This window comes from Poecilia reticulata, linkage group LG12 (genome assembly GCF_000633615.1).
Source record: "Poecilia reticulata strain Guanapo linkage group LG12, Guppy_female_1.0+MT, whole genome shotgun sequence".
NCBI lineage: Eukaryota > Metazoa > Chordata > Actinopteri > Cyprinodontiformes > Poeciliidae > Poecilia > Poecilia reticulata.
This window is the reverse complement of record NC_024342.1, coordinates 8233912-8249336: the sequence shown is the minus strand read 5'-3', so window position 1 is coordinate 8249336 and position 15425 is coordinate 8233912. Positions and strand designations below refer to the sequence as shown.

The 15425-nt window shown below is 41.3% G+C and overlaps 1 protein-coding gene across 2 annotated transcripts in view; it reads right to left on the bottom strand.

The window, feature by feature from the left end:
- Positions 1-1251: 1251 nt before the first annotated feature.
- The window catches only part of LOC103473406 (carboxyl-terminal PDZ ligand of neuronal nitric oxide synthase protein), a 53379-nt gene continuing 39205 nt past the window's right edge, over positions 1252-15425 (bottom strand). Inside the window, exons 10-12 of one of the 2 annotated variants that reach the window (XR_001777173.1) lie at positions 14250-14562; positions 7266-7493; positions 3662-3750 (exon numbers count right to left, since the gene is read on the bottom strand). Coding sequence is in view for 1 of the 2 variants with exons in the window: in XM_008423637.2 (XP_008421859.1) it covers positions 3201-3750; positions 14250-14562 (863 nt within the window). In the remaining variant the exon portion in view is untranslated. Of the gene's footprint in view, positions 3751-7265; positions 7494-14249; positions 14563-15425 lie in introns of both variants that reach the window. The other variant, XM_008423637.2, reaches the window with a different exon arrangement.

Genomic DNA, 15425 nt, shown 5'->3' with positions numbered 1-15425 from the left:
CCTCACGTTGGGGTAATTACTGCCTGAGTCTTAAAAACAAACAAACAAAAAAAAAAACACTTAAATCCTGCTTGGCAACATGAAAGGATCTCAGAAGGTGAAATATTGCCTTTTGATCATTGGATAAATGATCATTGGATCACTTATCCAATGATCATTGGGCAAATTGGATAAATTGGTCATTTATCCAACTTAAATGACCAACATGACTCCAACAGTGCATCAACAACTCGCTCAACAGAACATCCAGAGCCTGAAGTCTCTGCTTCTCTCAGCTGCCGTCAGTGTTCAAATTCTCGACTGCAGTTGTCACCAAAATTTGAAGATGACATTTGTTTTCTCGCATAGTCTGGTGTGAATATGTTTGCCTCCTTTAATAAATGGAATCCTCATTTTGTATTTACTCCAGTTATATAATTAGTTGGATGGTTTGAACATTTTAAGCGTCATGAAAACATACTTTTGCACAGCAGTAGTAGACTGGAAATGGGAGCTCATTATTGCCTTTAATGTAGTCAATTCTGATCTCTGGCAGATTGATTGGTGCATTTCTTGCTACAAAACATGCAACTCTATCCATAATTTATGCGTGCTGTGCCAAGAGATGCTGCTTTCAACTTCTGAGATCCTAGCTGCTCTGGGACAAATTACAGCTTTAATACCTCGTAGCAAAGGGAATTCCTATTTGCCTAATTTCTAATGAGTGCATTGCGCAGAGGCCCTGAGGGCAATAAGCCGTTCAGCCTCGTCTTAATGCCTGGCGGTGACGGCATGTGCTGTGAATGCATGCTTTTCGGCTTTCGCGTGGCAGAGAGAAGCGCTAAGCTTGAAGACAGCACCTCTGAAAAAAGTGACACAAAGCCTTAATGAGACTTGTGTGGAAAACTAGGAGAATTATAAACAAGGAGATCCGATTCCAATGTTAACAAACCGAGGAGGACTTCTCTGCTGCTAACTCAGCTAATTCTCTAAAACTTTGCTATACGTAAGCTCCTTGGTGCTTTCAGCTCCGTCTGCGGGTCCAATGTACTGCGGTTACAGGAAATTATATAGAAGACTGTCAACAAAGCTGACTTGCAGAATCAAGTACGTGCACAGACAGGTAATTTCAGCAGTACAGTGAACGTAGGCGTCATACACGGCACATTAACCTTTCTATCATTCCGTGTGCAGGGTAATGTAAAGCCCAGACCAACCTAAAGGTTCCCTGAGAATAAATAATGGAGACAAAAAAAAGAGAATAAAGTGCCATAGTTTTCAGCTACACCTCTTTATTGTGTTTTATTTTCAGCCATGTTAGTTTTGTAAAACTCCCTGCTGAACGTGATGTTGGGGAAAAGCCTCATCTTTTGGTGTAAAACGTTTCCCTTCAGGACATTTTACTTCCGCACCCATCGCCTCCATCCCTCCGCAGCTGCTTCGCCTCGCATCTCCCCTTTTATTGCGTTTCTCCGTCTACTAATCAAAGTTCACAACAGAGTACTTTCAGTGAAGTCGTTAAGAATAGCAAAGCAGCAAAGTGAACGCATAAACTTCTCAGCCGTTTATTGCTGAGCTGCAGAAGTTTTTAAACTTTTTTTACTTTAACCCACACTAAGAAAAATAGTCAACCCAATTTTACCGCGATATTATTTTTTACACTTCCGAGTATAAAATCCACGAAATGTTACACCTGAAGTATAATAAAGTGTCGTTGCATTATGTAGGTCTACTACAAGGGAAATTGTTTGTTTTTTTTCAGAAATATTGGTTATTGGCCGTAATGGCAACATTACGGACATTCATTTTCATATTGGTACATTGCTAGTGCTGTGCTGTAAGAAATTCAAAACAAATAAATTTGGCTGGGTTTTTGTTCTATCCATCTTATCTGCGCCAGCATCTGCAAGATGCAGATTTAATCAGCTCCTAGTGATTTAAAAAGCATAAAAAATGGCAGATATGTAATAATCAACATGCTGGATTTATATTTTAAAAAATGAAACCGTTATCTCAATGAGGTCCAGGTTTGAAGGTGAGAGCTTTAATCTCTTTGAATTCTTGTTTTAAGGTATAAAAGGAAGTCGTTCTTGAGTTGTTGCCCTGACATCGTCCGTCGGACAACAGAGACGTCTCCACCACTTTTACATCACATATCTGGCAGCATTTCAGGTACCTTGTAAAAAAAAAAAAAGAAACGGCAGACTGACAGATAACACAATAAAGGATTTATAAACACTGAAAAGACAGCAGCCAACTAAGTTAGCTGCTGTTGTTGGCAAAATAAAAGGCATGTTTCAGATTTATTATTTTAAATTCACAATTTAACAACCATTTTCATGATTTTTGATTGTTTATGAAATCACGGCTGCTTGCGACAACATAAAAATGGAAATTTGCTTTTCGTAGTTTTGATATCGCATGTTGTCTCCTTTTAAGACTTGTATGTATTGCTACACTCCTAGTATTTGCTTTTAGTTTTATATAAAAACCATTTAGATCAAGTTTCAATATCATGATACTGTGGTATTTTACTCATGCATGAATGTTTCATACCAGCGTATCTCTAGACTCGACATAACCAAATTCCACTTGCTATTGACAAAAAAAGAAACTGCGAATGTGAGCCTAACCATAGCCCCAAGAACAACCATAACTACTAAACTGACTGACTTTTATCTCTCCTCTGTCCAATCACTGACTTCCTTGTTTCTTTCTTCCTGTCCGTCATCCTATCAGGTGCAGTTGAGGAGATGAAACTTTTTCCCAACATCACCTCCGTCCCCCGCTCTTGTCTTAACTGTGAATTTTACAAATGATCGTCCTTTTCCACTTCTTTGCACCTAGGTGAAACATCGTACAAAATAACGGCTCCACGTCGACGGCTAGCAAAAATAAAATGTGTTTCCTTTGTTAGTGTTGAATTCTACAGTGAATTCAGTACGACTTCGACAGTGCAATACATTGCTACATGTACTCTGCTTAACATTCTAGGCCCTAAAAAGTAAATTAGATCAGAAATTTCATTACAAAAATACTAAATCTATTCATTGGCTAATTACTGATACAATAGCAAGCGTTTTAGCAACACGTGCACTGTGTCACAGGTGAGTGGAACGACTTAAGATCCTGAAATTGACGCCCTGTGCAAACATAGTCGGGTCTGAAAGCAAATCCTGGATTTCTTTTTTTTATGTCGACTGAATAACATTTAAGTCATCCTAACTCCGCTGGGCCGTATTGGTGTCCTCCTGGCTGCTCTCCAGAAGCTCATCCTCCGAAAAACTGATATGAAGGCAGGTGTCGTTCATAGGAGATGAAAAGCACAGCGGCTGATCACAGCCGTCAGAACGCGAGGCCATAGTGTTCGACTCCGTGGTCGATGAATCAGAGGACGAAGCAACCGCCCCGCCGTGCTGCTCCAGGGGGCTTCCGCAGCTGCTGGACGCTGTCAAAAATGCCCCGCGGTCAGCAAAAAGGTCATCGTCGTCGCGAAGGGGCGACAGCAGGGACTTGGTCTCGGAGCGGACGCCCGAGTCCTCGCTGGCCGAAGACGAGGAGGAGCTGCTCTCGCCGTTGCTGAGCGAATGGAAATCGGTGGACGACAGGGAGCTGGGGGTGATGTCTGGGAAAGAGAGGCTGCTGCTGCGGCTCGGGGCCGCCGGCGTGGGCACAGCTGGGACCTCTGACCCCGGAGAGAACGTCCTGCTGGATCGCTTGCGGTTTGTGGAAGGTGGAGGAGGGTCAAGTTTGGGTATTATCTGTTTATACCTTCAAGTAGAAAAGAGAGAAAAACCCTGTTAATAATAATACTGGTTATTGGTTTAGGGTGCATTCACACCAGCGATGCTTAGTCCACTTTTATTAAACTATAGCTCATTTAAATTTGTCCAGAAAGTTCAGTAAATTTGGGTAGGTATGAATGTGTAATTGAACTCTAATGTGGACCAAAAGAGTGAACTCTGGTCTGCCTAAAAACCCACATATTGGTTCCATCAAAGTGAACTCTGGCACGGTTCGAATGCATATGTGGATGCAAGCTGACCGGAGACTGCTCCAAAAACAGGAAGCAAACCAAAGGTCATGAGATTCCTGGTAAATGCAACCAAAACAAAGGCGAGAGTCTAGCATTAAAGGGAGAAATGGCTTGTGGTCTTTTACTAAAGACAAAAGAGAAATCTTACAAAATCTGAGGCCTATCCTAAAAAGGAAAGTTGCTCTCAGTGTTCTCTTTGGGTCGATCCCTCAGTACAGGTGAGGGATGAACATGTTTTTTCACTTTGGGTAATATGACAGTGCAGCGTGAAAGCAAACTACACCTTCTGAAAATCTAACAACTTTGGGCCTCACTCGAATCGAGTCTACCAGGCCATCAGATGAGAAAACACCCGTAATTTCCTTTTTTAGCCAATTCCAAGTCAGCATCACTTCCCACTAAAAGGCCTCAAGCCACTTTTACTCTCCATTATTCACATTATACCTCATTAACCTAAGTGCGTGGGACATAAGCTATTCCTTCACGAGACACTGACTCCTCTGGTTCGCCGTTGTTCTGTCTGTCAAGGAACTTATCTACAGCTCACAGGCTCACTGTTGTGAAAATAGAAAGCCTCTGGGGAAGAACAAGAGCCAAAGCCTGGGGGATGCGGCTAAGGAAGCAAAAAGAAACAGGACTAGCTGATTTCACCACAATAAAGCCTTGACAAGCACCAGCGCACGCATCCGCACACAATTATCGTCCTCCTCTTGGAAAAATGACTCCCGATAACAAGGCCCGCTTCCTCTGAGGATCCTCGCGGTTATAAGTCTAACTTTGTTCCCCCGACAGATCCGGTCTGTGGTTAAGTTCATTTCTGAGTAATGAAATCACAGAACTTGATGATGCCTTCAGTGTCTGATTCAACAAGACGGCGACCAAAGCTGGGGGAAATCGTCTTTAGACGCGTTTAACATTTATTTTCTGAACTGAAAAAGGGACACCGCACTTTCTAGATTTTTCTTTTTTTCACATTTTGAAAACATGTCGTGTTATTTCCATTGGCCAAATATGTTTCTCTTTGTGTTGGTCACATAAGATCCAAATACAAGACAGTTGTACTTGTCACTATACTGATTACTTTTTACTTTTGGTGGAGACTACATTTTGTCAGCCATGCAACATATTTTACTCAAGTAGGAAGCGTGGTACAGTAAATCTACTTATAGAAATACATTTTGTTCAAAATGTTGCTCAAGTAATCTTAAACTTCCCCACCTGAGTTGATGAAATATAATCACAGCAAATGTCTACACAGCTGCTAAATTAAGCAGCACCAACATTTGTTTGAAAAGAAGAGGTTTCCCCGAGTCGAGGCGGATGATTGCCCGGTGTTGACGGATAATTCATGACAGTGACGTTTTTCAAAACAAGTTGACATGTGGTAATTTGGATCAATGCTGTTGACAGTGTTGCTGGTGAGCTATATTTATCATTTGGTGACTGAAAAGCATCATTTTTGTCAGAAAACTGTCGCTCCAGACAATGGCACAATTCTTAATCTATTAAACAAGTGGACCTGCTTTTACACTTAGTGCCTTTATGAGGAGAAGTAATAATAAAAAAAGTTTGCTTGACTTTCTATTCCAACAGGAAATTGCCAGGAAATGTAACTTGGTGAAGGAATGCTTCATACGTAGGTCTGCCAAAGTGAAATGATACTCAGGCATACCTAAAACGGTCTGTTGTGGTTCCAGCAGTGAAAATAGCTTTTGATGTCTTACAAAACAATTACCAAGGTAATATTGTTTTATTAAAATCATAAGCTCATAGCAGTGGAGCGAAGGAGTAAATCGCTTCTTTTTGTTCACCGTCTTTGTTCATTGCCAAGTCGAAATGAAGTCAGTTTCTGCCTCACTAACCTGCTTCTCTTCCCAAAATGCTTCATTCCCTCCTTCATTCTGTCTCCAGAATGAAAAGCAAAATGTGTTTGCATGCATCAAGTCTGCCTGGATAAGTGCAGGTGCAGCAGGGAACCTCTGTTTATTGTCTGAGAGTGATAGTTAATTCATCTGTTAGTGCGGCAGCATTATTTGACAGGTTCTTTTATTTTCTATTTTATTTCCGCCAACTCAATCAGCGGAGAATCAGCGGAGAAAATACTTAGAAAATTGGTACATTTAACATAAAACAACTGTAACCTGCATTATTTACTTGTTTAAGTTGATCAGAGGTTTGATAAATATTTCATTAGTAATTCCTGTTTCTTTAAGGTGTAAAGAAAACAGAGTGGATCTGTTGACCACTCTTTAAAAATGTGAAAAACAAGAAAGCATCTTGAACTAAGATGGATTTAAAAAATGTGGGTGTCTTTGGTCCATAATCCACATGAACACAGGGTAAAAGAATCTGAGATTATTGCAAAAAATAAAAATCTGCAAAGGATGAGCTTCAAATATGAAATCTACAGAAGTGAATGGATGGATGGGTTGGACATTTACATAACCGGCTCTGCTTTTACAGATAGACAAAAATAACAAGTAAATCTAATTTATTTTAACAGGCAATTTCACTTGACAGAACCTAACATAATATGTTATGTAATCTAATTTCTATGTCTTCCCATCTGTGTTTTGCATGACAGCAAATATCTCAGACATACATTTCAGAGAAAAGTATGGGATTATTCTTTTAGCCAGCTGTATGGCAGTGTGCAGGAGGAAATAGGGGGCAATAGTTGTTACTCTGCTTCTCATTTAAATAACATTACAATCCTCAAAAGAGTTTGTATTCATGTACATCTTTCAAACTGTGTGTGTCGTTGACCCCCGATGCAGGGCAGGCTTGACATAATCCATCTGAAAGGGCGCAGAGTCAGCAAAAGCTAAGCATGCAAGTGACAAAGACCCATTTTAAATTGGATCATAAAAAGTGCGAGGGTAAAGCTCGCACACGAAGACGCGCCGCTGCCTCTGCTACGACAGCTTCACCCCTGGGCCTGACAAGAAACCTGGACAAGAGCATTTATTGTTTGCAAGCGAGTCCGTGAAAGAGGAAACACCCACCCCGAGTGTTGAAGAAGGAGCCGCCATGCACCAAATAGCACCGCAGTGACTGATTATCCCCATGCTAATGTGGTTATTAATCTGCAGGCGCAACGTCTGCGTGTAAATGGAAGTCATCATGCATTGGTTAGCAGAAAAATGTCTGGTGAGTCCCATACTCGAGCCCACAGACACTCAAACCCACCACATGCCCGGTCCCATGCCTGTGCCACAGACACATGCTGCTTATGATGAGTAATACTCACACAGAGGGAGGAGAAGGGAAAAAGAGGAGGAAGGGGAGGAAGAGGAAGAGGTGGCAGAGAGCTCCCCAGACTCCTGGGGGGAGAGGCAGCAAACGATGAGAGAGGCGATAGTGGGGACAGAGCGATGGAACGCATGAGGTTTTGAGGCAGCGGCTGCTGGCCGGGTGGGTTTTTGTGGGGGCGGGGGGTTAGAGGAGGAGGAGGATGAGCAGGAGTGGGTCCTCACACCTGTACCAAAGAAAGGCAAGAGTTAGACTATGGCTGATCAGGGGAGGAAGGAGTTTTAAGGCCAGTGAGCGTCCAACCATCTGTGACTTCAGAGCCTCTTTTGTGTTGGACATTTAAAACCCTGGCTCCCTCTCTGGCAGAATCTAAAAAGGATACAGTGGGAGACGGGAATGTAATTAAGTAAGTGGGCAGAGCTGCTGGTTTGGTCGGTATTTCTCACTAATATGAATTCATGCCTTTAGTGTTACACAACGCTAAAAGGACTCTCCAGTTAGCACTTGACCAAACTGGAAATATTCCCACTGTGACCAGTTTAAGATTATCTGCTTGTTCAGTCCTCCATTTTCTTTAAAGTTGATTAGAACATTTAGTAGTGTTATAATTATTAATCCACGCTATGTTTCAGTGTGGTATAAATGAAATGCGAGAAATAAATCTATTTTTGGATGATAAACCATGTTTATCTTGTCACTATGCACAATGAGCTGGACACTTAGGGACATAACAAAATCCCTAAAGGAAACTGCAGCAAAGAGAGGTGGCTATAAAAATTATTAGACAGACTCTTATCCAATGCTCCCATTGGAAAAGAGTCTGTCCCAATCAAGTACTGTTTGGGAGGAAAGCTTGCAAAAGAAGCTTTTTCTATCGTAACATCGCAAATGCAAACTTGCAAAAAATGTCTTTGGCTGCTGTGTGCTTTGGCCAGACAAAAGTCAAGTAGGACCAGGCATCAAGCGGTCCAGGAAGGTACCCTCTGTACAGTATGGTCCGAGCTATGATCTAGTTAGGAATATGGTAAATGGATTGAAATAGTACAAAGATCCCTTTCTCTGTATATGAAATGCTGCAGAAAAACAGAACGATAAACTTTCCAATGACCAAAAAGTATTATCAGAAAGGTGCTAGCGAGAGTGCTGTAGCTGCATATTGTTCTACTGTTTGTAAAATTGTGCAGAAACTTGCAAGAGAGACTGATCAGTCATACGGCGAACGTGTTGCGATGGTGGAAGAGAGACGTGCAGAAGATGGCAGCAGCCGGTATGTGGGAACCAGCAGCAGTGCGCAACATGCAGCGGCGTGCAGCTATACAACAGAAATAAATCGGCCAAATCAATAAGCTACGGCTGAAATAGTCTACAAAACATTTGTGAATATTTAACCTTTGTTGTTCAGTTCTTGGCGGGTGTTTGCGGTGGCACGATTATTTCTCAAGTTTGAACATGTCACGAGTGTTCCTTCAACTTAGATATTATAAATATGCAAACGAAGAGCTGACCTAATCCCAGACCTGTTGTGTTTCTTGTGCTATTGCCAGTAAAGATTTGTTCATGACTGGAAGCTCACAGGACCTCTGGCAGGACCCCGTAAACCAGCGTCATTTCAGGCTCGTCACTGTGGGGAAACTGTTTATTTTTGGACTAATTAAATGCCACCGAAAAGTCAATGAGGAAACCAGAGCAGCAAAGGTGCTACAGAAGCTCAGACGAGTCTCCCCTCCCCCCCACGGCGTCTGAAGTCAAAATGACACAGAGGCACAGCGTGTTTGTCTTTCCCCGCTCAATAAGCAGGAGCAAAGCGGGCAATCAAGATGGGAGTGTGAATGCTTCCTGTTAGGAAAAGAATCGGCAGGAGCTCCGCATTTCAACAGGTAGATGGGAGGAGATGCCGCTGGGCTTCTAAAAAGATGTGGTGCATTGTCCCTTTTTTACTCAAGTTTTAGACACACACAAAGAAAGAAACAGAATTATGGAGGCAACTGAAAAGCAGACAGCAGGTGGTGGATTCGACTCCAGATAAGGGACCGTGGGTTTTTTGGCTTCGTGAAGAATTGATCACACTTGTGCTTTATTTTGAATGTACGTGGGTGATCAGGACACTCAGCAGAAGAATGACAAAACTTCCATCAGTGATTTTCTAAAAAAAATCCTAACAATGCCTGAGTCCCTTTCAAACATTATCCTAACAAACCCTCCAGCTTCCTATAGAAGATAATTTTCAGACCAGCAGCAAGTCCAAAGGCACAACTGATAGTATCTATTTCCGAGCGAGCTCCACATAACTGTGTGTAAATCTAGCTGACTGTACCGGCTCTGCCTAAACGCTAGGAAGCATCATCCATTACACTCCCATCGAACCCGTGCAATTGGGTTATCGGCCGACGAGATCTGCTGGTGCAGCTCCGGCCGCGACGTTAAAGATGAGGGGGTAGGACAAAAGTGACAGAGGGAAAGGGAATATCACAGCTAATTTCAGGAAATGCGATTGTGCACCGTACGACCCGGCTGGAGCGAAAGGGGAAGGGGGGAGCGGTTCTTATCGCACACGAAGAGCTCATTTGTGAGTGAGATTGTTAGGGATTCTCTGGACTCAAATGGTGAGATAGGCAAAGCTTGTGTTCATATTTGCTAAGTGTGGGCAGGGTGCAGTTTTTAGCTCAGTTGGCTCAAGGGATTGCAAACTTTAGACGGTGAAACATCACTTTGTTTTGCGTTAATGTATAAATAAAATGTCTTGGAAGGATAGACGTTTGGTACAGGCAGTCATGATCCTCGAAGAATATACTGACTTTAGTCGTCATCCTACGACTTAGTGGAACCTCTGGCAACAGAAGTATTTTCTGACTACTACAACATCCTTATTTGATGTTCCCGTGCTACATATAACTCATCCATCTGTTGTGCAAAGTGTGACTCACTGCATGCTAGGCTATAGCTATTAGTAACTGAACATATGGTAGCCAGGATCGACTGGATCGTCAAGTGTTAAGTCATTTTTTGCAGATTTTGCATAACAACAAGCCTGTGACGATAAATTTTGCTGAATGACAGATTGTCCTAGAAGTTATTGTGATAAAATATAGTATTGTTATTTTGAGATCACTCTGAAGTAATATAATGATATAATGGTAATGGCATAATAATATGATGATGCATTTTCAAAGATCAACTAACTTTCAATTCTAATGAACGTTTAACTCTGGAACTGGAAGACATTTTAAATATCCAAAAATAAATAAACAAAAAACATAGAGCCAACACCTTAAATGAATCATTAAATCTCTGTGAACAAAATTATTCTTCAAAAAAAAAAGAAAAAAAAAGAGCTATTTGAGGTCAAAACACCAGACTGAAGACTTTTACCATACAGATTTTGGTTGAAAAAGAAATCATGTTATTATTTGATTTTCTGCTTATTTTGACAGGCCTATATAGTAATTGATTTTGAGCATTGAAGATGAATATAAGTCTCCGTCTTCCACACGTTGGCTATGTACCCTATGTGGTTTGTAGCAACCATTAAATTTGACGTCTTACGACAGGTAAGTCTTGACTCAAGGGGTAGCTGTACAAGTCAAGATTTTGCAGAAACTACCTTTACTAGTTTTGTAGCTTCACAATTGGAAAAGGGAAAAAGTAATATTTTTCTGAATGTTTCTCTTATAAAGCAGATGACTGCACGATGTTGAGATTGCATGCTTTTGCTTTAAACTGACAGACTTGGATTATTTTCTAAGTAAGAGAAAAGACCAAAGAGAGGTAATTTGGTTTTTGATGCAGGCATGTTTGGCTAGAAGCAAACACTTAATTTCAACTGACAAACATGGTGGGAGAAGAACGATGGTGATGCGGCGCTAAGAAACCTGTCCAGGTGACGCTTTGCTAAGACGGGATAGGTCACCCATCAGCTCAGTATAATTTATTCAGCAGTAGTAACGCTCCAAAATAGAACAAAACTTAAAAGAAGTCAAACAGCACAAACGTGATTAACTTCTTAAGAGTCGTCTGTCACATATTTTATGTGCGACACCATATTGACCCCACTGAGCTCCACTCCGTGCCGCTTTTGGCTCTGTAAAGCTGGAGTCTATTTGCGATGCGAGTACAACCAGGGTGGAGTCCAGAGAGGTCAGCATCACAGGTTTACGACTGAACAGCATTTTGATGTCAACTTAACCACACACTTTATCTGTATGACAAAGCAGACACCGGTCACACACGGCTGTTTGAGTTCTTCGAGAGGACGCATGTAGATCACAATGGGAGACGAGTTTGTAAAAGTGAAACGAATGATTCATGCGAAGTCTAGATCCACTGCTTGACAAAGAGGGGCTGGGTGAGAAAGGAGACTAGAGCAGTATTAGTCTGCCAGTTTGCAGAACATAAAATCTGGCCACTCAAGTTGTAAACAGTAATCCACTGGGGGAATCAAGGAAACAAAAGAAAATAAAAGCAATAAAATATGCGGTGGGGGGAGAGGGCGGTCTGACTGCAGCAGACGTGATGCAAAGGAGTCAGGCAAGGCAGCAGAGTAACATATTGGATTTTCCCCAAACATTTTTCAACCCAACTTCTTTTTTTTTTTATTATTATTATTTTTTAGCTGTTGAGTCACTGCTCTACATTACTTCTAAAAGGTCACCTAAGTTCAGCTGTTTTCTTTTTTTTCAAAGCTGAAAATATAGTTCTCCATTTTTCACTCTTTTTTCTTTTAGTGCAAACTAAACACAATGTTTTATGAGTAAAATCTGCATAAAGGTGATATAACTCGGGGGATGAGGCAAGCAGACGTAGACATGGGGAAAAAAGGGAGTAAGGCTACTTTATAATCTCTCCAGTGAAAAATGCGACTTCCTCGTGAGTTTTTTTTTTTTTTTTTTGCAGCTTTTGTAAAACACTAAATGGAAATATGGTAACATACAAAGAGACGAGAAAACGTAGCTGGTTACATAATTTTAAATCGTTTGTAGCTCCCGCTTTGACTTTCCTTTGTGCACAAAGCAAAAGAAAAAAACAAAACACAGAGACGCATGCTGTTGCAGGAAAGAGGTTCAGCTTGTAAAGGAATGAGAGCCATAACTGCCTGGGAGTCAGTGCAGTAGGAAAACCACAGCATGGGAGTCGGGCTCGGCTGCAGACTGACAAACACACACACACACCTACGCAGAGGAGACATATGGAATTACAGCATGCAGATGACAGTAACACACACAGCTCTGATAAGTCAATCCCAGATCTTTTCTCCTTTCTCAGCTCTGAAATCAACTTTACTACGCTGCCCTCTGAGACGTCTGCAGAGAATTTTCTGAGTAGAGCAAACCCTGGGAGTGAGAATGAAAACGGAGTGAAGAAAAAAAAAAAGAACCTTTGTGTCCAATAAAGTTTTCATAATTTCATGTTGTGCATGCTTTTTTAAGAGGATTAAAAACTCGTTAAAATGTGATTATGAGCCTTGGCTCCATAGTTACAGTACGAGTCACGTATTCCACACATATTCCCAAAAGTACAGACGTGGAGGTGCTTCAAGTGCAAAACAAACAAAAAAAAAGTTCCCATATCCCTTAAAAGCTAGATGCATTCATTATTAATCACCCCCATGAATAAAGAGGCTGTTTTTCTCTTTAAATGTGCTTTAAAAGCTGTTTAGAGTGAATTATTAGATACAAAAGACACACAGGAACAGGAGTTAAAGCTGACAGCGTAACAATGTCTTTCTTAAATCTTCTACTCTTACAAGCTGTTCTGATCCCTGCTTTTAAGCTCAAATCTCATCCCCTCTTTGTTCGTCTTTTTTCTTTTTCTTCCCAAAATAATCCATTGATTACACTTGTTCTTTCATTAACTGCAGGCGATTTCTGCTGAGCTGTGTCGCTCTCCAGCAATAACAGTAAAAGCGACTGGATGTTTTTTGTCGCTGTCACCTGGTTACCCCCGAACACAAACCGACACGATTCACACATTCGAACGGCTTAACGTATATATTTGGACACTAAACCGTTCCAACACTCTTCCAGAACTCCGTATGCGTTTGGGTTGACTTGAAGATACGCGAGAATTAGCCCAGCTTTGCTCCAAATAGTGATATTGAGAGGAAAATGGCTGATGTCCTTCAGTGCAAAGGTAACAGAGTTGACCTATTAGAATTTTCTAAGTGCTACGGATCAAGTTCAGCCTGGTTCAGGCCTTACAATAAAGGGAAATAGGTGCATTATACAGTATTAACTTAAGTAAAAAGAGCTACAACAATACCTCTATAGCACATCTCACAGGATGTGCTATAGAGGAGTGTGGAAGATGGCTTGTCGCGAGGATATGTTGCGATTTATCCAGTTACACAACAATTTACAACAAAATTATAAAACAAACTGAGAAATTGATTTTATAATGTATGCCAAACTCACAAACTACTGTTGTAAATCTCAAGTTTTGTTTGATTGTTCAGGGACGTCTGCTGGGTATTTTTAGCTGTTGGTGATGGTAACCTTTCTGTCTGTCAGTAAAGTAGAAGTAGGAGACATTTAGTTTTTAGCCTATTTGCTAAGCTACTTAGCTATACAGCTCCTTGCAGTAATTTTGACACCATAGTTATTGTAATGAACACAAACGTAAAACAAATGACACTTCTTAAATGTATCCCACATTCTAGGGTAGCATATCTTTTTAGATTTTAACTATTATTTACGTTGATCGTATCTTTTTAAAAGTACAATCCTAGACATGCGAAAGGAGTACAATTGCCCCTCTCCTAGCTCAGAGTACTTAATTTATGCTAGTCAAACATAATACTCCAAAATAAGCAGGATGCTTAATGTAAGGCTGTTTAGTGCTGGGTCTCACATAAAACAACTAAAAACTCACACTGTGGTAACATTTAAAGTTGCTGCGTCATCCTCCTGCATTTCTACACCAGATTAACGATAAGATCCAAATCTGCATGGACCTGTGTGTGTTATTAGCGTGAGATCTGAAGTCTTACTTTTCATCCAGGTTGGTAGAGTTTCTAGATGAGAACTGGACAATCTCGCTGTTGGAGCTTTCCTCGTTATCCGCTGTGCCACTGGCTCTGATGAAGGGGTCCCGCTCAGCAAACGAGGCTGCTGGTTTACTGCTGTTCTCCAGGTTCAGCAGGTTCAGGAAGGACTCGGCGCAGTCCACCTGGTTTGGGGAGAGGGGCCACGCGGCCGTGGAGGAGAGGAGCTGCTCCAGGTTCTGATTGTACTGATTCTTCAGATTCAGGGATAATGATTTCGCTGATGACGACTGCGAACTTTGTGCCGTCTGTGGAGCATCTGGAGAGAGACAGAGAGTACAACATGCTGCCCTCAGACTCAACGGGAAACACAAAAGGAGGAAGTTGACTATAAATTGAATGTAGGTTTTTTTTTATTATTATTTGCTTTGTAATGATCCCCCAAGGAGCTGAATCAGCCCAGAGGAGAAGCTGGCAGGGTGCCGCCCACCCCACTCAGGTCGTTTTCTATCAGAGGGGATGACATGATTAATACAAGCATGAAACACGACGTGACAAATTAAACTGCACACACACACGCACACAGAAAGAAAATGTGCACAGACACATCCATGCACACTGCACAGAGTGAAACGGTGGTTATTTCTGGCAAGATCAGCCATTTTCTTTCAATCTGGTGTAAACACAGATGTATAAAAGAAAAAGTTATGAGGGCCAGAGAACAAGGTCTTAAATCTTACAAAACTCTCCCTTAGGCAGTACAAATTTACTCTACACAGTTTGAAATGTTTGAAATGTGAAATCGTGTGAGAAAAGATTGGCATATAAAACGAAGAGCGAGTCCAGTAACAGTTCTTCTCGCACTCGGTTATTAGACCTTAAAAAAACCGGCAACGTTGCAAAGTAAAACTCGGCTTTAAAGCAACGCCTTCTCAGCAGATCATTTTGCTTGTGGATGACATCAGCCTGAGCAGCAATCTGTGTTTACTGCTTAATTGATGGATGTCATCTTGCTAACATTCAACTAGCACCGTGTTCTCTGTGGCTTGCAATTACAGCCTTTCTGTTGCTATTATGGTGCACCAGCTACCAAAATTATAAGCTAGTGTAAAAATTTCGAGACCTTGATTCAGTTCAGACTATTGGAAACCTTAGTGTCAAAGATGCCAGGGATATATGAGA